Below are 23,066 nucleotides of genomic sequence, written 5' to 3'. Positions count from 1 at the left end.
GATTGGCCGAGCTTCATGAGTAGCTTGACTCTCAGTCAGCTGAGTGCTGCTTGAGTCTGAGTCTACAGGCGGCTCGCTCTGCTTTGTGAGGATGTGATGAAGCCTGAAGAAGACGTTAGATCAGAAGGAACACGAGACCTCAGTCAGAATGACTTCAAGCGTTTTAATGCAGATGTTCGGTTTGACTTCTCACACACTGTTCATGAAAACAAACCGAGCCTCTTTACTTCACTGGACTTTATTTTCCTGTTCCTTCACTTTGACGGCAGCATCGTCTTAAATGACCAAACAGCTTGTGTACAAACACAGGACGACGTCTTCCTCCTCAGGAATGCATTACTTGTGTGTGTGTGTGTGTGTGTGTGTGTGTGTGTGTGTGTGTGTGTGTGTCGTCATGGATGTGTTCGGATGAGAGGATACTGCACATGATGCTGCTCAGTGTTAACACTATCAGTGTGTGTGTGTGTGTGTGTGTGTGTGTGTGTGTTGCAATGAGGATCAACATGATGTGTGTCACATGTAGAACTTGCATATCGTGGAAGCTTTAAATCGTGGAGTGATTGAACAGTACCGCTTCAGTTCACGTACACACAACAAGTCCAAATCACAGTTTTCCTACTAAAACGTGGTTCGGGATCTGTGAGGTGTGCGAATGGATGTAAATGAACACGATGGAGAATACATCTTTAGTCGTTATCATGCAGTTGCATTCACTGCCATTTATGCAGCAGTACAAAAAAGACACAACTAATACACACTGTGCTGCTGCGTGTGCAAAGTTAAAGGGAAAATCCACACGAAATCTGAATTCAAGGTGCGACAATGACATCACATGACCATATTTGGGGTTGTGAAATGTACTGACCTCCCAGTCTCCAGAATGAAATGTTGCCATTGTGTCTGTTTTAGTGACATGTTGAAGGTCGATGTTCTGAACCTCAAATAACGTTTTCAAAAACGTGTTTGCGTCACGCGTCGATGCCGCGTGGTTAACGTCAAGATTCGACAACAGATCGTGGTTTGCGTTAAAATAGCGACGCATCGACGTAACGTTGCAGCTGACTTTCTTTCGTGACGTTGCATAGCAATGGGGAAGTTAAAGCGCGGGACGCGAACGGCGGTCTGCTGGGAGAACGTCCTGCATCAGTTTGAAATGCAGATGTTTGCTCCTGGTGACCATCTTTGTTTGAGATGTTACAGACGGGCAACGAAGAGAAATGTGGACACAATGCGCGGAGAAAACGAATGCGGAGACTTGAACGTGAATTGAGTCGTCCGTCCGGTCGTTGGATCTCAACCCGACCGATCACCTGTTGGAGATAAGACGCAACTCGTCAGACAGCGCTCTCCGCTCAGCGCCGGATTAACCTGCTCAAGGAACCCGGGGCAAAACTGAGCCGTACGAGCGTTCGTCTACCGCCCGTCTGTGCATCCAAACCAGTCTGATTTGAAGGCAGGTCTCCTCATGTTCTTGAAAACGCTCCACGGTCGCCGTCAGGAGTCTCGTGACCTGTTCAACTACCCGCTGCCTTTCTGTCTCAAGATGGCGTCATCGGCACCGACTGTTTCTCTACCGTTCAACTTGACGGAGAAAGCGGCTCAAGTTCACGCCAAAAACTGAGCTGCGCAAAGTTATTAGAAATGTCAAATTCAACATTTGGAATGGATTTTCCCTTTAAGACCAAAACAAAGCCACTATTTCACAATATTCAACGGATCTGACATGCTGGTAAAATTCATGTTCTGCGTGAGAATCATCGGAAAGGCATAATGGCTCCATCAGTACACCATCTTTTCATGTGCTTCGTTGATCCTTTACAGCCAGAACACGTCCAATCTGCTCTAGAGTTCCTACTTCCACCACATGAACACATGAACACGTACCTTAGTGATTGTCATCCTCGTACGCAACGGCAAGACCCGGAGCTTTCAGAGGACCAACAAATAACACATGTTTTTGACTTGTATCTGACCGTGTTACAGCATGCAAGCTTCGAACAATGACCAGTTCATTTCAGTCAGTGCAAAGAGGCGAAGCCGGCACCGTCGTGGCCCCCGGCTTTGGAGCTGGGGCCAGCGTCCGGAGAGGTAGGGGAGACGGGGACTTCGAAAGAAGGGTCGGGAATATGCGAAGGCGCTCGTTTGCTTTTCTTTGACCGAGTCTTGGCGCGACGTGGCTGAGAGCCATCGGCGTGGGAGCTAGCGGCGTGGGAGCTAGCGGCGTGGGAGCTAGCGGCGTGGCGGGCCCCGCAGCTCGTGGAGAGCTCCGGCGAAGGGTCGGAGTTCACCGCCGGGCCGCCGTCTGGGCAGGTGTGAGCTGAGGGAGGTTTCCCCTGAGGACACGAGGCGGACAGCAGCGGAGGGATCGCGGCCGACTCCAGCAGACCTTTAGTTCCCTGTGTGCACTGGGAGAGGCACGAGAAAGAGGAAGGGGAGAAGAAGAAGGAGAAGAAGAAGAACTGATGAGACGAGTCAGTGGAGTCAGCAGGGCGTTAAAAACACTTCAGTGAATCAACAGCTGAGCGAGGCAAATCACAGGCAAGTTGGGAGTGCAAGCGGGCCACAGGAGTGGGTCCGGAGCAGGAGTATGCAAATGTGTCATGCTATAGATCTGCATGTGGCGGCACATTGGACCTGGGGAATCCTATTTGATGGATGTTCAGCCCAAGGAACATTGTCCAGTATGTAACTCAAGCTTTCTGTTTATTCCGGCCGTGGGTTGATGTCACCTTCGCAATGCTATCATGTGTTGTATATGATCAGGGTGCATCACGCTTTGTATTCCTCAATAGAGCGCCTGTGATCTGCACACATAGAGCTTAATACTGGAATTTGTAACGTCACAAAAGACGCACATAAATAGGATTAAAAAAAAGAATCTAAACAAAGTCAAATACAAGACATGAATAAATAGTTCAGAGTTCAAGTTTCCGGTCACTTGATGAATGCAGGTCCACTATTGGTTGTCCTTTTTTCTGCTTTGTAAATGCTCCTTCATGTTCACTAGCTAGTCGCTAATTTTGTCTTTCTGCCGTTGGGTGCTGGAGCGACGGTGTACGACGGGTTTATCGGAGCTTTCTCACTGACAACATCTGCTGCTGCTGCTGGAGACGACGCCGATGTGAGAGTAACACGGCGAAGAAGTCGTTGTGGACCACGAAACCAAAACGGTGAGCCAAAAGTAGCCGAAACACTGAAAGCATGTATTGAAGCCGTGCAGGAGCACAGCAGCCAGCCAACAAGGACATGCAGGCGCAGCAGCGGTGGGCACAGGAGACCCTGCACTCGCTTTCCCTTTCTCTAGAAACAGGCTTACCGAGCTCAAAGCGCCACTGCTGCTGCACTAACGGCGGCTAATCAGGCCGCGCAGAACACCGCAAAGTCCAGACGTTTCACCTCCTTGTGTTGGCGGCGGGACACGGAGACAGACGACACACAGAACAGCAAGTTAGGACCGAGTGAACACACACACACACACACACACACACACACACACACAAACAAACACTGTGTGTGTGTGTGTGTGTGTGTGTGTGTGTGTGTGTGTGTGTTAGGAGCTTTTCTTCCCTCGGGAAATTCCTTGTGTACGTTGGGAAGGTGGACAAACCGTACGATGATAAATGAGTAGACACACAGATGATGGAATGCATGTTTTTATTATTTTACATTTCAGATACTGACAATATAGAAATATGTATAAAAACAAGATGGACAAATCAAACACGTAATGAAAGCATGAAGGGACGATGGGCTCGATGCGTCACAAATCATTTGGCACTTTGACTTTAAGACAGCAGAGAGAGAACCAACACGGAACACAAACGAGGAACGTTCTCCGCAGCGGCTGCTCTACCTGAACCACAGTGAACGCACTGTAAACACAAGCTGCTCTACAACTCTTTGAATATCCCGTACCTTCTCATAAAAACACCCCGAGTCGACAAATGAAGAAAGGGTTGAGAACACTGAAGCTACTGCCAGCAGCCGCTTAGCTTAGCTTAGCTTAGCTTAGCACAAAGAGTTGAAACGGGAGGAGACTAGTTAGTCTGGGCCTGCAAAAGAAGGAAAACACATCCCAACTTTAAAAAAAAAAAAAAAAAAAGGAACAAATAACACAATTTTCCTCAAGTTGAAATCGTCGGCATTATAATGCATTATAAGCTCAACTCAACACACCCAGCGTAGGGGGGCGAATGCTAGCAAACCAAATTTTGCTGCGTAAAATTTTTTTTTTTTTTTTTAATTACATTTTTTTTAATTAAAAAAAACCCAAAGGGATTTTGCTGCGTAGGTTGATATTGAGCTCACATTCTGAAAATAAAGCTAATTTAATTTTTTTTTTTAAAGTTCTTTTTAACCTGCTTTTCAATTTGATTCAAACTAATTCAAATTGTGCGAGTTGACCTATTTTAAAAAGGTCTCGTTTGCACTGAGAAAAAGTACTAAATACCAAAGCTCTGACTTTAGTGTGAGTAGAGTAGACGTGGGGGTTAACACACACACACACACACACACACACACACACACACACACACACACACACACACACACACACACACACACACACACACACACACACACACACACACACACACACAAGTCAACGACAGGCAGCAGACAGACGCTGGGTTGGAGCTACAGTCAGGCAGAGGAGGAGTTCTGGTGGGAGTGAGGGGGGGAGCAGGCACAGGTGAGGGGGGGGGGGGGTTGGGGGGGGGGTCCTGCAAGCCAAAATCCGGCTGGGAAGAAGATCCTCCTACCACGTTTTTAGTGGCCAGAGCGGGCATCTCGATGTCCACGGCCGCCGTCTGGACAGATTCATCCTCGGGGAGGAAACCTCGTCTGTCGATCAGGCTGGAGAAAAACATACGAATTTGAATGTTTGATGTGAACATTTAAATAATAATAATGATCTGATGCCATAAACAAATAGCTGACAGATCAACTGATGATGAAGCATTTAAAACATGAATAGTATGACACGATTCAACATGCGAGAAAGTCTGCTTATTCATGGTAAACAGTCAAATATTTGTCTTTGAAAATTTACCAAATCTTTTTTTTTTTATTTCTCATTGCTTGTGTATTCATTTATATTGATATGGAATGTCATAACAATGCATTTTGAAATTTTAAAAACTAAAACGTCTCCAGTAAAGTTTACGAGCAGAAACAAGTAACACAAAGTGTTTTTTTTATTTTTTAAATGTTTTAATTTATCGTGATAATCACAATTTTTGCAAATATGTCTTTTTAGTGTTTACCAATTTAGGAAATTCTCTGTCCTGTGTTGAATGCTAAATTTAAAAGTACAAAGTAAAAGTACATTTTATTGTAAATGTTTACATTAAAAAGTAAATTTTATTAAAAAGTACATTTTTACATTAAAAAGTACATTTTTACATTAAAATGTACATTTTTACATTTTAATGTAAATGTTTACATTAAAAAGTATTTTTTTACATTAAAAAGTATTTTTTTTTACATTAAAAAGTAAATTTTATTAAAAAGTGCATTTTTATATTAAAAAGTACATTTTATTAAAAAGTAAATTTTTACATTAAAATGTAAATATTTACATTTTATTGTAAATGTTTACATTAAAAAGTACATTTTATTAAAAAGTACATTTTTATATTAAAAAGTACATTTTATTAAAAAGTACCTTTTATTAAAAAGTACATTTTTACATTTTATGGTAAATGTTTACATTAAAAAGTATTTTTTACATTAAAAAGTAAATTTTTATATTAAAAAGTAATTTTTTACATTAAAAAGTAATTTTTTTTACATTAAAAAGTAATTTTTTTACATTAAAAAGTATTGGGTGAGGGAGTGACCTGGGTGGCATGGGTCCACAGAGCACAGAGCAGCAGTTGATGAAGATGTTTTTATGACTGTATGGGTTGGTGACGTCTTCTCCACTCTTCCCTGACCAGGAGCCTTTAATCTGGAACAGACATGAGACAGTTTTTAAATCAACATATTCTCTTAATACTGTACCACAGGACACCAAAGTAACTCGACTGTAACAAGTCCAACTCGAGGCAGAACTCACGTCTTCATTCGTGGTCAGGTTGGAAGCGACCAGGTACGTATGGAAGCCCGAGAGGCCCAAGATGGACCAGACTGAGAAGAAACATATCACCAGCTCCACTGCAGTGAACGGTCGGGTCAAGGAGAGCGTCGGAGGAGGGAGAAATAAAACCAAAAAAAACCTGAAACACAGGTGTGTGATTTAAAGGATATCTGCCTGGACTCTCCTGCAGAGCAAACACCAGACCTCTTCCGCCTTGAGCCCCTGAAAGAGAGGAGACAACAACATGCTCTGTGCGTTTGTTATCCGGCACCTAACCTGCTCTGAAGCGGTTAAACTCCGCCCGCCTGGCAGTCCCAGGTGAGGCAAAACAAACACCTACTGGCAGCTGCCGTTTGAGCCAGGTGTGTTAAAAGCAGCAACAAAAAAACAAAACAAACCCCACGTACTCAGCGCTAGATGCGTGGTCACGCAGCCGAAGATGAACGCCGTCAGGAAGGAGAGCGACACGATGAAGGCGTAGAAGAAGCGGTAGTTGCGTTTCCCCACGCAGTTCCCCACCCAAGGGCAGTGGTGGTCGAACCGCTCTGGAAGAGAAGCACACCGGAACACAAAGACGTCAGCGCCGACACGTTGAGAAGCTCGCCCCGTGTGTGTGTGTGTGTGTGTGTGTGTGTGTGTGTGTGTGTGTGTCTCACCCACACAGTTGTCACACAGGCTACAGTGGGAGGTGCGCGGAGGCCGGAACATCTTGCAGGTGAAGCAGTACTTGAGCTTCACCACCTGCTGGTTGATGAGGACTTCCTTGGTGCGCGGTGGAGGCCGGTAGCTGGTGTTCCCAGTGTTGTCTGTTGGCAGAGAGACGACAATACATCAGACCTAAACACCATGCGGTCAGAAGCAATCGAAGGCAACACCGTCGAGTGCTGGTTCCTCACCGATCTGCTTCTCCACGTCCGCCGCCTCGTCCGGCGTCGCTCTGGGCAGGATGCCCGGGTCGCTGAGGCTGGTCTGGAGCAAGGTGACGACCACGAACACAAAGAGACCTCCTCCTATCGCAGGTATGCAGCTGGTCAGGTGTTTGACCAGGAAGGGACAGCTGTGACACACACGGGGGGACAGAGACGGAGACAGACAGAGAGAGAGAGATAGCAAGAGAGAGAGAGAGACACAGAGAGAGAGAGAGAGAGAGAGTGAGAGAGAGAGAGAGAGTGAGAGAGAGAGAGAGCAAGAGAGAGAGAGAGAGACAGACAGACAGAGAGAGAGAGAGACAGACAGACAGACAGACAGAGAGAATGACAATGCATGAGGACCAAATCTAAAGACTGGAGAACTTGCTACGTATTTCATCCACCAGGGAATCCAGTGTTAATTAACACGCAGCGTCTTTAATCACCATCTGACCTCCATGGAGACGGAACACTTTTCACTACAGAGATAGAAATAACGACATTGTTTTTAATATCCAGGCACTATTCTCTATCATAGCACATGATGGTCTTATTAATATGTATAACCAAAACAGAGGATGGTTAAACACAAACGTAGTAACGCACTGATGCAGCGAACTCACTCGAATATAAAGAACAGAACCGTTGTGATGAGGATCAGGCCCAGGGTGAGGGGCAGGACCCCGCTCTGACGGGCCACTATGATCCGTCCATCGCAGTAGAAACGGTTCTTTCCCGGGTGAACCTGCCACTTTCTCCTCGGTCTTCTCTTCTTCGGCTCCTCCGTCTCGTCACTGTCGCGTCCGGGTGGAGGTGAAGGAGGAGGTGGTGGTGGAGGAGGAGGAGGTGGAGGGGTCGGGAGTGCCCGAGGGTCGATTTGTTGATACTCGCAGTGTTTCATGGTTTACGCTGAAGCGTTGCGGCTCTGTCCCAATTCGGAGGACCGGGGCATTCGTCCAACGGTCGACGACGACATCACCGGCACCGCCCGTGCATGAAGCGGCTGAACGGAGCAACATCGGTACGCCCCGAAAACAATACCAGTCGCCGCGGCTAGCTCGTTAGCTCCCTTGTTAGCTCGCTCGTTAGCTCGCGCATAGTAGCGGAACCCTTATCTCCAGAGGTCCCGACCCACTAGAACTTCACTAATATCACATGTTCTCCTGGGAAAAGAGACCCGACACATCAGTGACAAGTGCTGGTTTTAGCTCCGCTGTCGCGAAACGGTCGAACCAGCTGTTGTCAAACTTAACAACAAAGAAAAGGTTTTATTTCCGGTTGATGTTCTTTCAAAATAAAGCGCCTACATGTTTCTGAGGTTGTAAGCAGATATGATGAAACCTGGGTAGAAGAAGAATTTTATGTGTGCACTGTTTGCTTAAAAGTGACAAGACATCATTTTCCTATTGATATTCACGCATTACATTAATGACATTCATAGAGAGTAATAGCCACATAACGCATCAAACACTTCTTGCGCTTAAGTTACGATATTTCTCTCTCCATAAATATCCGTTCAAAGTAAAATCCGGTAAATCAACGGACACTGTGTGGGTGACTTGACGTAGTCGGAAAGCTGTGGAGCTGTTAACGAGATAACAGGGGCGTTATTACCGCACGTTGTTTTACGGTACGCGTGATGTACAAGGCATTACGGTAGTAGCGTGTAAGAACTGACTTCAAAATAAGAGCATGTTGTTTTACGGTACGCGTGATGTACAAGGCATTACGGTAGTAGCGTGTAAGAACTGACTTCAAAATAAGAGCACATTGTTTTACGGTACGCGTGATGTACAAGGCATTACGGTAGTAGCGTGTAAGAACTGACTTCAAAATAAGAGCATGTTGTTTTTACAGCACGCGTGATGTACAAGGCATTACGGTAGTAGCATGTAAGAACTGACTTCAAAATAAGAGCATGTTTTACGGTACGCGTGATGTACAAGGCATTACGGTAGTAGCGCGTAAGAATTGACTTCAAAATAAGAGCACGTTGTTTTGCGGTACGCGTGATGTACAAGGCATTACGGTAGTAGCGCGTAAGAACTGACTTCAAAATAAGAGCACGTTGTTTTGCGGTACGCGTGATGTACAAGGCATTACGGTAGTAGCGCGTAAGAATTGACTTCAAAATAAGAGCACGTTGTTTTGCGGTACGCGTGATGTACAAGGCATTACGGTAGTAGCGCGTAAGAACTGACTTCAAAATAAGAGCACGTTGTTTTGCGGTACGCGTGATGTACAAGGCATTACGGTAGTAGCGCGTAAGAACTGACTTCAAAATAAGAGCAAAGTTCCGGTGAACGTGACAGGACATGTCACATTCATTCAATAAGTCTGTAAATCATAGATACATTAATTAATACATTACAAACATAAATAAATAGATACATGCATCAATGAAACTAAATTAATGAATGAAAAAGTATACATTGTATAAATGATAACTAAACACAATACATATGAGTGAAAAATGTAATTGTGTTTATTCAAATATATTAATAAAGAATATATTTACAGAGTATGACTTAAAAATGACTACACTGCATCAAATTCAGGAACTTCAAGGTTACACTAAGTGGCCAATTTTGATTAAAATTAAAAGGAAATTGTCCACAGTTCAAAACTAATTTCACATCAGATTAATAGTAAAACACCTCAAGAGTGTCAATTATGGATAATCAGAACACTTTGATGTAGTATTTCAAAATTAAAGCCCTTCAAAATCTCATGCATGAGTCAACTTCCTTATAATTTCAGAATAATTTTTTAAATAAATGGTCTATTATTACGTAATAGTTTCACTTTAGATTAATAGTACACTACCTCAAAGTGTCAGTCAAGGATAATCAGGACATCCTGATGTAGCATTTCAAAATTAAAGCCCTTTGAAATCTCATTCATGAGCCAATTTACTTCTAATTTCAGATTAGATTTTAAAAGAAATGGTCCATAGTTACAAAATATTCAGGTTAATAGCAGACAACGCCAGAGTGTAGCTCAGGGATAATCAGGACATTCTGATGTAGCATTTCAAAATTAAAGCCTGTCTAAATGTCATTCATGAGCCAACTTCCTTTGAAATTCAGATTAGATTTGAAAGGAAATGGTCTATAGTTACAAAATAGTTTCACTTCAGATTAATGGTACACCACCTCAGAGTGTCACTCAGGGATAATCAGGACATTCTGATGTAGGATTTCAAAATTAAAGCCCTTCAAAATTTCATTCATGAGACAATTTGTCTAATTTCAGATATGATTTTAGAGGAAACGGTGCATAGTTACAAAATCATTTCACCTCAGGTTAATAGCAGACCACCTCAAGGTGTCAGTCAGAGAGAACCAGGACATCCTGATGTAGGATTTCAAAATTAAAGCCCTTTAAAATCTCATTCATGAGCTCACTTCAAATCAAATCATGCTACATCAGAATGTCCTGGTTCTCTCTGAGCTTCATGTACATTTATGAATGGAATGGGTTTAATATCCAAAATATAACTTCTATGTGAAGTTGTTTTTGTTTTTGTTTTATTAAGTTATTTATAAGTAACATTAGTATTGTGTTTAAATGATAACTGTCATAAAGTCATGATGTTACACACTCCGGTCCAGTAGGTGGCAGCATGCACCTCAAACGTTGGTTTGTAGTCCGCCATTAAACTAAAAGAAGAAGAAGAAGAATCTGATGAAGGGGCTAATAAAGACCTGAGGGTGGCAGTAATGCGACATTGTGGATGCAAACTGACGTAAACCATCAAAGAAGAAGAAGAAGAAGAAGAAGAAGAAGAACCAAGTCGGATGTTGCTATTTGGCGCGAATGACAATGGACATGTTTAGTTTTTTTACCTCTCCTGGTAGCCTATAAAGCTATCGAAGTTAGCGTCTCGTGCTAACCGGAAACAGACCGACGGGGACCGGAAGTTAGCGACACACTGCTTGTTAGCTTGTTAGCTTGTTAGCGCTTAATGGAGAGTAAACGGCGGGCTTTTTAACGGAGAAGAAGTTGTGTGAAAATGTCTAAAGTCCAAATGCTGAGATGTTTAGTCAACCAGCGACTAACTGCGGCTGCTGAAGAGATATTCAGTCTGTTTGAACGAACGATAGCAGAGTACGAGGAGGAGCGACGGAGACTACTCCAGACTAGAGCAGGTCGGTTCACTTTGAGTCCTCGTGTTCTGTTCACATTCTTTTAAACTGACCCAGTGGGTACAGACAGACAGACACTTTATTAATCCCGCAAGGGGACATTTTTTTTGCTACAGCAGCATTTATGGTACATGTAAATAAAATAACAGAGTAAAAATATTAAATATAAAAATGCAAAATATATACAACTAGAAAATTTCACAAGAAATGTTGACAGTGTGCCCGAAGACGTCGCAATATTTATACACGCAGATGTTGCCGGTAGTATCATTGAGGTTCAATTGAGATATTGCTTCTCTTTTCTGCATTTTAGATTCATAATAGAATCATAATGTTTGACACACAAACTGAGGTTGTTAAATGACAGACTTCATCACAAGCATTCCAGTTAGAATTCACTGTGTGGGGCATTTATTTTGAAAGGGTGGGGCTGGGTGGGTGAGAGAGAGAGAGAGAGAGAGAGAGAGAGAGAGAGAGAGAGAGAGAGAGAGAGAGAGAGAGAGAGAGAGAGAGAGAGGGGGGGGGGGGGGGGGGGACGCACACCATAATAATCATAATGTGACTGGATATCTCCAAGTCATGTGTGTGCGTGTCTGTGTTCATCAACTGCACTAACGAGCTCATGTCACACAGCTGTGTGCTTGGGTGCATGTGTGTCAGTGGTTGTCATGGTGATTGATTGGAGAACCTGTGTGTTAGAGGCTAATTATGAGAGATTAGAGTAAACAGGGATTTTCAACAAAACTACCTGTCAAACATATGCACTTTATACCAAAACCATGAGTCCAATCAATAACATAAGTGGACCATGAGAGAGATAAGACTCTGCTGAACGTCTGATGTGGTTTTTATGTTTGTGGTGTTAAAAATGTGAGCTCCAGCACAAGAGACAGAACTGGTACCGTCTGCTTTCTTTGAGAAATTAGTGGTCAGATTTAACATGGAGTCTAATGGAGCAGTCGGTTGGAGTTCATGTCGCTCTGTGGCCAAAAATGGTGTATAAAGAGTAAAAATTGTGGGAATGGGAGCAATTTGTTTGTAAAAAAAATCACAGAATATTTTCCTGCTCTGCTCCACTCTGACCGTGATGTCATCACTCTAGCACTTAACGAGCTGTGCAACACACACCCATTATAAAATCTGAAACAGACCCAAACTTTTCCTGAAACTTAATCTGTAACTTCATGAAAACTGTGCTAGCTATCAAAATATCCATTTGGCTCAATAATGTCCAGCGTTTTGTCTACGTTTTAAACTTTGAATCATTTTTTTATGTTAATGTATGGCTGGTCAATATGGGTCCAAAGTTAAGTGGGTTTTTTTTAGCTCTCTTCACGACGAAACCCCATTCAAGTCAATGTGGAAATTTTGCTCCATTTTTGGGAAAACCGCTGGGCGAATCTCTAGAAAATGCATAGCTCACGATTCCAGATCAGGCCGCACGTTTTGATGTACTTTTTGCACAGGTGTTGGCAACGCTGTGTGAGGAGAAGCGCGCCAAACTTTCTGGATAAACATTAAAGATTAAGCCCGATCAAAGCACACTGAATGAAACGGAATAATATTAAATGAACTAACTAAACAGTAGTGCACAGATTTAAACAGAGTTCTAGTTGTGAGATTGAGGTGAAGTATTTGATTTCTCACTGAATGCACCAGAGGAGTATTTTCAGTCAGCTGTTGGTACTTTTACTGCAGTAAAAGATCGGAATACTTCCACAACTGTTTAAAAGTAACTTTTAAAAAGTCCCGCAGTTAAAATGTTTACTAACGTTTGGTAACGATAGGCAACGTTGAGTTAAGTGCAATCACGAAAATGTATTAAAAGTAGAAATATTATGTTAAATATTTTATAATTAGATTAGTGTTACTGGTGCATTAATGTAAAAGCACTAGATGCTGCATTAGCGTCAGTAATGTCAGAACTGGACATAGAAAGTAGAGCAAAGAACGGGTCTTCTGACGGGTTCAGTAAGAGTTTGATTGACAGATTGGTCCTCCAATCACCTGCCAGGGAATTTTTTGAAAGTGACATGAAGTCACAGTTTAAGACGCGTACGTATGTATTTTGTTGTTCTCCACAGACGTCCAGCGGCCGTTGGTGGTTATAGAAGAGGTTCCCTGCGAGCGGCATGAGTGGAGCTCCGGTCTGTACCAGGGGGATCCAGAACCTCCGCACATTAAAGAGGAGCGGGTGGAGCTCTCCATTCAGGAGGTAGAGCAGCTCCAAGGGCCGGAGGAAGTCTGTATCGACTTCCCTTTTACGTCGGTCATCGTGAAGACCGAAGAGGACGCCGATGAGGAAGATCAGTCCTCACGGCTTCACGAGAGCCGCACTGAGGACGGCAGAGGGGCAGAGCGTTTGAAAACGGAAGCCGGCGAGGATAACTGTGGTGGATCAGAATCGGCCAGCGACTCGGATCCAGACGGCCCTTTTCAACCAGCTACTTGTGACGAGACCTCATCCTCCTCTGAATCCGATGACGAGACTTCATCCTCCTCTGAGTCTGAGACTGACGTACCTGTGAGTGATGATGAATGGGATGCTGGGTGTGTGGAAGGAGCTAGAAGTTTTGGCCACGGGGGACGTCTGCAGAAACTCTCACCCTCAGGAGTTCATTCGGATGGGAAACGTTTCGGCTGCCCAGTTTGTAAAGCAAGTTTCAGTTCCAGTGCCAGTTTGGTTAGACACGGGAGAACCCACTCTGGGGGGAAACCGTTCAGATGTTCAGTTTGTGGTAAAGAATTCACACTTAATCAACACTTGAAACGACACCTTGCTCTCCACACGGGGGAGAAACCGTTTAGCTGTTCGGATTGCGGAAGGGGGTTTGCACAAGAGGAACAGTTGAAACGACACACGTTCGTCCACACGGGGGAGAAACCGCTCAGCTGTTCAGTTTGTAGTAGAAGATTCACACAACAGGGTAACCTGACGCGACACATGACCGTCCACACGAGGGAGAAACCGCTCAGCTGTTCATTATGTAGCAGAAGATTCACACAACAGGGTCATCTGACGCGACACATGACAATCCACGCTGGGGAGAAACGGTTTAGCTGTTCATTTTGCGGTAAAGGATTCTCGCATCAAGGTAATCTCAAACAACACTTGACGAGCCACGCGGGGGAGAAACCGTTCAGTTTGTTGTGAACGATTCACACGACGTGGCTGTCTGACACGACGCCTGACTGCCCACAGGCGAGGAACTGTTTGGTTAAACGGCTTGAGTGAAAGATTTGCGCCGAATCGCCGCATGAGACGACGCCCGATTGTCCACGCGGGAGAAACCATTTAGTTGTTCATTTCACGCAATTGTTTTTGTACTACAATTCTACGATGGGAACAACTTGAAAATACAGTTTTTAAGAACTTTTGGTTTGGGAAATCTTTGAATTCATACGGTAAAAATGTGTGATTTTCAGCATGTATGTTGTCTGGGAGGTCCTGAACTCAAATGTGTGTCATTGGCAGGATTTTATTTTATTTTTTTTCCCCAGCAATCAAAAATCAAAGATTAAAGACATTTCCCTCACAAAAACTTGGTATTACTTTTTATGAAATATAAGACACACCGCAGCATGTAGACACAAAGACAAAAGTGAAGAAATACTATCTATCTATCTATCTATCAACATTTTAGTATAGCTGCAAATGCATCATGTGATTTTATGTAGGTTTAGTTTAGCATATTACATACTACCAATACATATACAATTTTACAGTTAGATACCATTATATGGAAAATACAATAACCAATTTATCCCCATATGTATATGCACATATATATCTAGTGTGTGTGTGTATATATATATATATATATAATTTATATTATATTTTGCAGCAGGTAAACTCACACATATGTATACATATGAGTGTATGTATACATACATACATACATACATAGTTTACCTGCTGCTAAAGTAGAAAAACATCCCAGAAAAAGTGAATTTAAAGAAACAAACTAGCTGACACTTTTTCATTTGGATAACCTTTTCAATTATCATTGTGTGGAAACTTCGTTCAACTCCACCTTTGATCAGTAAGACACTAAACAATAGAAAGTATAGCTCGCTGTTTAATCAAACCTTTCCTCCTCTAGCACTGAGCTTCAGTAGCTGCTGATGCAGGATAGTTGATGGACTGTTTTCTATACTATGAACTGGACTAATGTGATTTAACTGAGCTTTATTTGCTCTAGAAAAAGAACCAGATCTGAGCGCCAGAGGTGTCCGACGAGAACAGCCCAAGTCCAGGCAGAAGAGATGACGTCACCTCCTGGACGTGAAACTTAGGACTTCACTTGAGCCTTGACCTGTGATGAAGTCCTAACATCTGCCACTCTCCATTGAATTGCATTTGTTTCTAAGTGGAGAGTAAACAAATAAAGTAAGTGACACAGACATGCTGCTGTGTTGCCACAGGACCTTCAGAGCTCATGGAGTCACTGTGTCAAAGGTTAAGAGACTGCTGACTCTGGTTTTTATTTGTTGGCAGTGGAACCAGTTGGTTGGATAGATCAGGACCCAAACGTTCACATGTAAAAGTTTGGCTCGGTTTGCAAGATAAGTTCGTAAGCTTTAAACATTGAATTAAAGCTTTTACCAGCTTCAAAATGTCTGTTTGTCCAGGCTGGTGTAATCCAGCATTAGTAGCTATACCTACCACCTTATTTTTAATGTAATCCACGTAACGAGGAAGTTTATAGATCGCGGAAGGCGTACGGGAGGGGAGGTGGACGGGTCCAACAAACGGTGTTCTGTCAGCCAGGAGGCCGCTGTTTGTTCTCCGTGTGAAACAAGAAGTCAATGTTGATTTATTTTTAGTAACGTACGAACGTATTTCACGATCTTTTCCAAAACCTAGTTAAATATTTCACGATCTTTTCCTGAACCTAAGTTTTTCACGATCTTTTCCTAAACCTAACTAAGTATTTCACGATCTTTTTCTAAACCTAGCTAAATATTTCACGATCTTTTCCTGAACCTAACTAAGTATTTCATGATCTTTTTCTGAACCTAACTAAGTGTTTTGCAATGTTTTCCTAAACCTAAGTATGTCACGATCTTTTCCTAAACTTAACGAAGTATTTCACGATCTTTTCTTAAACTTGCCTATTTCCCGATCTTTTCCTAAACCTAACAAAGTATTATTAGAATATAGAATGAAGTCAAACTGAAAACATACCACGGATCCAGTCTTGGTATAATAGCTGACTTTATAATAAAGGATTGAAATGTTGTTTATTGAGATAATATCAAACACTGAGATCCGTTTGATCGAGAAAAGATATCGGGACCGACGACGATGTAAACGTACGGCGTCACATGACCCGGTACGTCTGTATAAAAAAAACTATGTGAGCTAAATGCTAACGTCGGCATGCTAACATGCTTATTAATAATTGGGACAAAGTTACAAACACGTTCACTGTTCATAGAATACTTTCTACAAGTGGCTCAAATTGTTATCTACCACAACAGAAACCGATCCGAGGTGTTAATGAACGTGTGTCGCTGTGTAAAAACAAACATTTAGAACAGCTGTTTCCTGATTGATTGTGTTTTCTTGTCCTGATAAGGAACTGAAGCAGCTGATCGATCGTCGATCAGCTCTGAGGAATGTCGTCTCCTGCAGACAGAGAAGAATGTGTGTTTATCAGAAGCGTGTTTGCTCTGTCTGCAGCGTGATGATGATGATGATGATGATGTTGTTGTTATTGTTGTTGTTGTTGTTTTTTTCTTTTTCTTGGTTGTCATTCTCAGCCACGTTGTCCAGATGACTGACGGGTTCAGACGTGTTTGGTGCTGCTTTTAAAACACCGTTTATCTGTTTGAATTCATCTACGTTTATCTAAAAATCTACGTTTTTAAATGAACTCATTTGAAAAGAGCTTTTTGTGACAGAAAACACGACACACTTCTGAAAGCAGACTGGCATCGACTGATGGAAAATCTCCGCTGCTCCTGCTCCTGCTCCGTCCGTCGGAGCAGAAATGATCTTTGTGTTTCCTTTTCCTCCCCAGCTGCATGGCAACCGGGCTGAAGCTCAGGTATATAGAAGGAGAAACCACACCTTGTTGCCTAACAGCCGAAGCTGAGGGAACGCTTTAACAACGAGGCCTCCTCTTCAGGACAAACGACTTTAATCTCTGAAATGAATCTTCTAAAACCATCCAGATTTTTATTCTCTATAATTTTACAGGTTTAATGTTTTACTGGATATCATTTATTCAAAAGTCGTTTTTGAATATTATGTGTTGCTATAATGAGAACAAAGAGAAGCTCTTGATTTGGTGAAGCTTTTTGTTTGTTCTTATCTGCACAGTAAAGACAGAAATACCACAAATGATGTATAATAATATAATAATAAGAAGATTTCACATAAAGCATCTTCAATCTTAAGATTCTTTGAATAAAAGTTATTTTTTCTTGATTTGCTTTGCAGATTCTTTGAATCTAAATTTTAATAAATAATACAATTAAATAGTTTATAATAACAAAATAAATGTAATTGTGTCTTGTTAATATTATGTTACTAACACAGAGAGGACAAATCCTCCTGGAGATGTGTCTCCTCCTCCTCCTCCTCCTCCTCCACAGAGTCGGTGTGTTTGTTTAAGGGTTTAATATTTAGCTCACACACACACTGTGTGTTTTTTTCTCACCTGTTGACTACCTTCGCTTTCAGAGCTGTTAACACACACTGACGCGTTTAACTGACCAGCGGAGGACAGAGAGAGGACAGAGACAGACCGACCGTCTTCTGGAGAGGTTAAAGTTTCTTCTTCTTCTTCTGGATGATCCACTGAGAGATGGGACCTCGAACAGCAGGTAAGAACCTCTTCCATTTAAATGTCAGGAGGCCGTTATTACAGCGGATTGTGTAGCAAAGAGGTCAGGAGCCAACAAATGTCCTAAAGCTACGATGTTTAAAGACCATTTTAGTTTGATCTTTTCTTTGTTAGTCACTTGTTGCACAGTGTTGTAGGTCATAGTTGTGGTAAATCATAACTCTTAAAGTGAGTTTTCTATTTAGCCTTTTACTGGATAACAGAGAGTAGAGAATGAGACGGGGACAAACGTCCTCAGACAGAACCTGTGACGGAGCATTTACATACAAAGCCCTGTTGTTGGTTTCATTCAACCTTTGCTTCACCGGGATGATGTCATCAACATTTAGAGTCTGTGAGGATGTGATCTCATCATCATCGTCAGCAGTATGAAGGTGGACGTCGTCCGTTAGATGCTGTCGTACCATAATCAGAATCAAGCTGAGTTTGCGTGTTTCTTTGTTTTTTTGTTGCTAAATGAACAAAACACATCTGTCCAAACAGCCAGATGTTCAACTCCTCTGTTACATAATTAGAGCCTTTAAACACTGAAATCTTGTTTTATTTTCATAAAACCTGAAACAGGTTATTGTTGAATGTAAGATGAGCGACTTTTATTTATAGAGAAATGAATCAGGAGATAAATACATAATAAATATATAACACATTTACTTACGTCACGCAAAACACGTGAGTAAAGGTGTTGCTGTTAACAGAACTTTTGACCTGATGGGATCATCGATTTTATTGACACACACACACACACACACACGTTTTAACAAATCGTTATGGTCGTGTTTACGGTGCAGTAGAGGAAGTAATGGAGCGATGATTATCCTGAACAGGAAGAAGAAGAAGAAGAAGTTGTTGTGATGAGACAAAGGACACGTTTCATCCACCAGTAAATTAACTTTTTATCTTTTTACCATTGTTTTATTATCTGGGTGTGTGAGGTCTTATCAGAAAATGATCCAATTAAGTGTGTGTGTGTGTGTGTGTGTGTGTGTGTGTGTGTGTGTGTGTGTGTGTGTGTGTGTGTGTGTGTGGAAAAGAGATTCAGAACTAAATGGTTCTTCATGCAAAATGTTTAAATCAGTAAACGATTGAGTCGTCTGTATATTGACTGACTGTCCACCACCGAGCTGTTGATGTTTAAACGTGACGGCTTGTTGGAGGTCCCCCTCCGCCCCCCCCATGTGAAGCTGTAAGTCTGTGTTGACTTTAATATTTACCCACAAGCACCGTCTTTGTCCGGTTGTACCTACGTGGGTTTTTCAAGCTTTTGTTTATAACACGCACGGAGGCGTTCACACTCAAACCAGCCTCCGCTACAGAGAGGAGGGATTCTAATGAACCGTAAACTCATATCTCATATTCATGGCCTCAGGATATCAGAGGGGAAGTTGGGGTCCCACGTTGTTAAAGGTCCCCCTGTTTGTCCCTCTTATCTCTCTATTTGATCTCTCACAATCGTCTTAAAGATTGATTGAGGAAGAGAAAACTGGGTCAGTTTGGATTGTGGTTATTAAAAATTAAAAATAGCTCATAATGATTTCCTCTCCCTCCCTGTCAGTGGCTCCTTCTAAGGAGGCGAAGGAGGTGGCAGGAGGTCAGGGAGGAGCCCGGATGAGGAGCTGCAGCGACGGCAGCAGATACAGCAGAAGAAGAGTTGGTCCATCCAACAACTCCTCCTCCTCCTCTTCCTCCTCCCCGGTGCTCTACAACCCCAAATCAGGTAAAAAAAAAAATATGGATGTGATGTTTTTTGTCAGGCGGCAAACTGTGGTTCTTCATGAGTTAAAGCTGCATTCTCTCTAGTGTCCATCAGGGGGCGACTCCTCTGGTTGTATAGAAGTCTAGTCTAAAATGACTCTACTTCTCTCTTGATTTATTCCCTCAGTAAACATTGTAAACATGAGTTTATGGTCTCAATCTCTAGTTTACAGTCTTCTTCAATACAGCATGATGTTCATTTAGTACATTATGCTCCATTTAGAGTCAAACAGACCATAAAGCAGGGGATGCTTTAGGGGCGGGGCTACACGCTGATTGACAGGTCTCTACCAGAGATGTGTACGGCGTCTCTACGTCACTCCTCAGTCCAAATATGGTCACTTCCTGTTCACTGGTTGCAAAAAACAACAGCAACCTTTTTTGACTTTTGTTTTGGTGTTTAGTCCTGAAGAGGCCGGTGAGCACAGAGGAGCTGCAGAGACCAGGAGGACCCTACATCAAGAAGACATTCACAGTACGTTGACAGTGTATCCTCTTTAAACAGTGGTGGAGTCGGTCGTGTTTCTTCTGGACTTTCCTGAAGCCTCGTCTGCTACGGTTTGTCTCTGTGCGTCTGCAGATCGTGGGCGACGCGGTGGGTTGGGGCTTTGTGGTGAGAGGAAACCGGCCGTGTCACGTCCAGGCTGTGGAGCCCTGCGGCCCGGCAGCCGCCGCTGGGATGAAGGTAGGCATCGTGGGAAATGTAGTCGGAGGAAGAAGGAGCGAAGTCGTGTAAAGAAATGTGCTGAATTTGGCAGGAGAAGTTGGGGTTTTCCTTCTCATTTCAATAGTTTGTGTGGATGTGGCATCTCGTGGTACAGGAACAGTAAAGGATTATTATTCAGTCATTCATTCAGCAGAGTTTCAAGTGAGTCAGTCTCTCCCTCCCTCCCTCATTTTACTCTCACCGCTTCGCTCTCTTCTTCGCCTTGCAGGTTTGTCAGTTTGTGGTTTCGCTCAACGGGCTCAACGTCCTGAATCTGGACTACCGGAGCGTCAGCCACCTGATCCTCACCGGGCCCAGAACGGTGGTGATGGAGGTGATGGAGGAGACCGACCACTGAGCAATGAGAGAGACACTGACTCGAGTTCGGTGATTTCGCTGCCGCCATCTTGGATTACGGTTGTTGCCATGTTGTTGTTTTTTGCAACCAGTAAACAGGAAGTGACCATATCTGGACTGAGGAGGAGTGACGTAGAGACGCCGTACACGTCTCTGGTAGAGACCTGTCAATCAGCGTGTAGCCCCGCCCCTAAATCATCCCCTCTTTATGGTGTGTTTGACTCTAAATGGAGCATAATGTACTAAATGAACATCATGCTGTATTGAAGAAGACTGTAAACTAGAGATTGAGACCATAAACTCATGTTTACAATGTTTACTGAGGGAATAAATCAAGAGAGAAGTAGAGTCATTTTACACTAGACTTCTATACAACCAGAGGAGTCGCCCCCTGGTGGACACTAGAGAGAATGCAGCTTTAACTCACGAAGCTTTGGCTTCTTAAGTCATTCTTTAAGGAAAGAAAATACCTGTATTCGGATATTACTGCATTTAACAACTTTCAAGACCTAATGATTTAAATAAGGGATAATCTGCTGAGACACAGACGTCTCTTTATCAATAGAAGTCGATGGGAAAATGTATTTTTGGGCCCAATGGCATCACATGACGGACCCTGAATTTGTAATTCCACCGTTTGGCCTCGATGCAAAATTAACAATCAATTAACCATCAATTAACCATCAATTAACAATCAATTAACAATCAATTAACAATCAATTAACAATCAATTCCTGGTGGCATCAAACTGTTGCAATGGCAACTGTGCACTTTAAAAAAAAAATGGCCGCCCCTCTGGCCGCCAAGCTACATTGATTTGAATGAATATTTCAGTTCTGCTCATGTTCTATTTGTACAGAGTTCCTGCAGGAGGCACTGTTGTCTTTGTCCTTTTGTTCATTTCAAATGAGCTTCATTCTAAATTTAAAACTTTTTGTTCGAAACAGGGTTTTGTTTCTTTTTGTAAATAAAGATTAAATGTCTATGACAGGAAACAGAAAAGCTGTCATAAGCCGGATGACCTCTTCATACTAATTTTATCATAAAGAGAAAAATTGTCATGTATTTATTAGAAGGTGTTTTTTGAGACACACCTGCTCCTAGAAAGTCCTCCTGGAAGTGATCACGCTGTTGACAGGGGGGTGTTTTCGATGTTTTCCTTCATCTGGGCTGGTTTGGACTCTTAACCCCTGTTGTGTCACCTCACTGCCTCCTCCACACACAAACACATTACCTGCATGTAGCTCCTCAGTACCCCCCCCGCTGTGTTTGCTTTTCCATCCGCTACGTCTGATTCCCAGAAAGGAAGTGAGGAGTGTGAAGACTCTGTGTGTGAAGGTGCATCAACAACTTAAACTCAAGAGCTTTGTTTGTATTCCTGTATCTCTTTATGCCTTCGTACCGCTTCTGTTTCCTGTTTTCTGGGCGTCCAGTCGACTCCGGCTCTGATAACGGGGAGATACCTCTCAGCGGGTCGGCGGTTTGATTCCGGCGACTCGGTGAGTCTCTCGGCTCCTCTTGCGTCTTTAATGACAGAAGCGGTTTGTAGAACCGTGGTTGGATATTGTTTTAAAGCGCCGAGGATTTTATTAAGAAACTAAATATCTTTACTGGAAATAGGTCTCGCTTGTGCAGCGCAGAATTACATGCAGACAACAAGCTTAAATATATTTAACAAACCACTTTCATTTCTATGTTTTAAGTATTAATGTTGTGTATGCTTTTAAATGCTCGCTTTACATTCTCTCTTTTGTTTCTCCACCTGTACCTGATGTAGTGTCACTGTTTGACTTTGATTGTGAAACTACTTTACGCTGCATTCCTAATGTGAAAACAAATAAAATACAAATAAATATGGATTGACGATCTCTTCTGTCGATTCAGGAAATCCTCCAAGTGTCACAAAGTCACATGTGAGGTCTTTGAGATGGAAGGTTTTTAGGTGAAGTGGAGGTCCGAGCTGCTTCACATTCAGGTGTTGAAACATCTCAGTGACGTGTTCCTGACCTGATGGATGTCAGTCTGCAGCTCTACCAGCTTATTCTCAGGTGTCAAGATGTAAACCAATTACTAATTATTTTTTTTCTTCACAAATTTAAATGTCTTTAAAAACACATTACCATGAATCCAACGAATGGATGAATGGAGGCAGAAGATGTCGTCTTTCAGTCAGAAATGCACACATTCAGCGACACACAGGAGCTCTCTCAGGCTGGACCCGGTCCCTCCACGCCTCCTGCACACAAAGAGGAGGACCCGCCC

At 42.7% G+C, this 23,066-nt stretch overlaps 3 protein-coding genes across 6 annotated transcripts; 2 read left to right on the top strand and 1 right to left on the bottom strand.

Annotated features, from left to right (window-relative positions):
* Window positions 1-222: 222 nt before the first annotated feature.
* zdhhc18b (zinc finger DHHC-type palmitoyltransferase 18b) lies at window positions 223-8,258 on the bottom strand. Of its 3 annotated transcripts, XM_068736879.1 has the most exons (10): window positions 7,611-8,258; window positions 6,976-7,136; window positions 6,736-6,885; window positions 6,487-6,624; window positions 6,250-6,301; window positions 6,059-6,161; window positions 5,841-5,950; window positions 4,761-4,854; window positions 3,317-3,399; window positions 2,345-2,405 (listed from the first exon to the last, which is right to left on the bottom strand). In XM_068736879.1, exons 1-9 carry the CDS (start codon window positions 7,886-7,888, stop codon window positions 3,358-3,360), a joined length of 1,128 nt encoding a protein of 375 aa, XP_068592980.1. In that variant the 5' UTR covers window positions 7,889-8,258; the 3' UTR covers window positions 2,345-2,405; window positions 3,317-3,357. The 3 variants fall into 3 exon arrangements, with proteins under 3 accessions (XP_068592979.1, XP_068592980.1, XP_068592981.1); XM_068736878.1 differs by lacking the exon at window positions 3,317-3,399 and having other exon boundaries at window positions 223-2,405; XM_068736880.1 differs by lacking the exons at window positions 2,345-2,405; window positions 3,317-3,399 and adding an exon at window positions 3,638-4,052.
* A 2,478-nt stretch (window positions 8,259-10,736) lies between these two features.
* Window positions 10,737-15,644, top strand: LOC137891995 (zinc finger protein 771-like). 2 transcript variants are annotated; one of them, XM_068736872.1, is made up of 3 exons: window positions 10,737-11,138; window positions 13,220-13,659; window positions 15,338-15,644. In XM_068736872.1, the coding sequence occupies exons 1-3, from the start codon at window positions 11,003-11,005 to the stop codon at window positions 15,353-15,355; spliced, it is 594 nt and encodes a 197-aa protein (XP_068592973.1). In that variant the 5' UTR covers window positions 10,737-11,002; the 3' UTR covers window positions 15,356-15,644. The 2 variants fall into 2 exon arrangements, with proteins under 2 accessions (XP_068592973.1, XP_068592972.1); XM_068736871.1 differs by lacking the exon at window positions 15,338-15,644 and having other exon boundaries at window positions 13,220-14,662.
* Window positions 15,645-17,832: 2,188 nt separating this feature from the next.
* Window positions 17,833-21,090, top strand: LOC137892009 (DEP domain-containing mTOR-interacting protein-like). Its single transcript, XM_068736892.1, has 5 exons — window positions 17,833-17,969; window positions 19,542-19,703; window positions 20,146-20,216; window positions 20,322-20,426; window positions 20,677-21,090. The coding sequence occupies exons 1-5, from the start codon at window positions 17,951-17,953 to the stop codon at window positions 20,803-20,805; spliced, it is 486 nt and encodes a 161-aa protein (XP_068592993.1). The 5' UTR covers window positions 17,833-17,950; the 3' UTR covers window positions 20,806-21,090.
* The last annotated feature ends 1,976 nt before the right edge of the window (window positions 21,091-23,066 follow it).

The sequence above is a fragment of the Cebidichthys violaceus genome, unplaced genomic scaffold, assembly GCF_023349555.1.
Source record: "Cebidichthys violaceus isolate CVI_PGR_0920_01 unplaced genomic scaffold, fCebVio1.0.p SCAF_73, whole genome shotgun sequence".
Lineage (NCBI taxonomy): Eukaryota > Metazoa > Chordata > Actinopteri > Perciformes > Stichaeidae > Cebidichthys > Cebidichthys violaceus.
The sequence above is the reverse complement of the archived record's forward strand: the minus strand, read 5'-3'. Positions and strand labels throughout refer to the sequence as shown.

Coding starts and splice junctions, on each gene's coding strand:
- LOC137891995 (XM_068736871.1), top strand. CDS start 11,003: ATGTCTAAAGTCCAAATGCTGAGATGTTTAGTCAACCAGCGACTAACT. Junction 11,139..13,219: donor ACTACTCCAGACTAGAGCAG/GTCGGTTCACTT, acceptor TGTTCTCCACAG/ACGTCCAGCGGCCGTTGGTG.
- LOC137892009 (XM_068736892.1), top strand. Junction 20,217..20,321: donor ACATCAAGAAGACATTCACA/GTACGTTGACAG, acceptor GTGCGTCTGCAG/ATCGTGGGCGACGCGGTGGG. Junction 20,427..20,676: donor CAGCCGCCGCTGGGATGAAG/GTAGGCATCGTG, acceptor TTCGCCTTGCAG/GTTTGTCAGTTTGTGGTTTC.
- zdhhc18b (XM_068736878.1), bottom strand. CDS start 7,888: ATGAAACACTGCGAGTATCAACAAATCGACCCTCGGGCACTCCCGACC. Junction 6,886..6,975: donor GGACGTGGAGAAGCAGATCG/GTGAGGAACCAG, acceptor CTCTGCCAACAG/ACAACACTGGGAACACCAGC. Junction 4,855..5,840: donor TGTGGACCCATGCCACCCAG/GTCACTCCCTCA, acceptor GTTTTTCTCCAG/CCTGATCGACAGACGAGGTT.